This window comes from Octopus bimaculoides, chromosome 6 (assembly GCF_001194135.2).
Source record: "Octopus bimaculoides isolate UCB-OBI-ISO-001 chromosome 6, ASM119413v2, whole genome shotgun sequence".
In the NCBI taxonomy this organism is placed as follows: Eukaryota; Metazoa; Mollusca; class Cephalopoda; order Octopoda; family Octopodidae; genus Octopus; species Octopus bimaculoides.
Genome location: NC_068986.1, coordinates 84,962,933 through 84,963,848, shown reverse-complemented (window position 1 = coordinate 84,963,848; position 916 = coordinate 84,962,933). Strand labels below are relative to the sequence as shown.

The 916-nt window shown below is 35.0% G+C and overlaps 1 protein-coding gene across 1 annotated transcript in view; it reads right to left on the bottom strand.

Annotated features, from left to right (window-relative positions):
- LOC128248075 (mucin-like protein) overlaps positions 1–916 on the bottom strand; it is a 48,618-nt gene that overhangs the window by 3,550 nt on the left and 44,152 nt on the right. The window contains exon 21 of the mRNA XM_052968488.1: positions 404–633. Coding sequence (XP_052824448.1) covers positions 404–633 — 230 coding nt within the window. The remainder of the gene's footprint in view (positions 1–403; positions 634–916) is intronic.

Below are 916 nucleotides of genomic sequence, written 5' to 3'. Positions count from 1 at the left end.
TATATATATATATATATATATATATATATATGTATGTATGTATGTATGTATGTATGTATGTATGTATGCATGTACCTTCCCTCACATGCGACACCACCGCAAAACGTGCGCGTGAAAATGTAAAAAGGTTGACTGCAATACCTCTATACCAAAATTGTGAAACTGAATAAAATTATAATCACGTATGCCCATATCTCTGAAAATCCTCTGCACATATGCATATTGTCGCTTGTTGTTCTTCTGCTTATACATCAATAACAATTATAAAATTTAAACAACCTATACACAAACTTTCAGTATGGGAGATATGAATGAAAAACAGGTCGTTGATGTTTCAGTTATGCCTATATTAGTAAATAAACAATAGTATTGGAGTAATTGGTTAACTCTAAGTCTAGATTACCCAAGCACCGTAATGTCGGAAAATACCTCTAGTTCGTAAAGCAACTATATTACTATCAACTGATTTCGTAAAGCTATACGGAGTATAAGCGATAAACAGGGAATACGAGGCACCAGAGATAAACTGGAAATGCGAGGCAGCATATGTAATGTGCAAGAGTGAACAGCGGGCTGGTGCGGTCATGTCACGCGTATAAATGAAGACAGTTTCCTCATTACTTCGTAAAATTACTATATTAGTATCAACACAGGAAATTTAATGAAGATGAAGGATGAGACGATACAGCTTGTAATAATGACAAGTTTTTAACTGTGTTGTTATAACTAAAGCGAAGGCTTAAAGAGACGCAAATCAATTTGTTATTAAAGAGATTGCTTGACCTAATTCGTAGTGCTTCACTATATTCTAAGTGGTCCTATTTAATTTTTGATCAAGTAATCTGGCAGTGACTATAACCCTCCACAGAACCTGGCTTGTCACAGAAAGTTACGGCAGCAACCTTTTCCTTCTAGC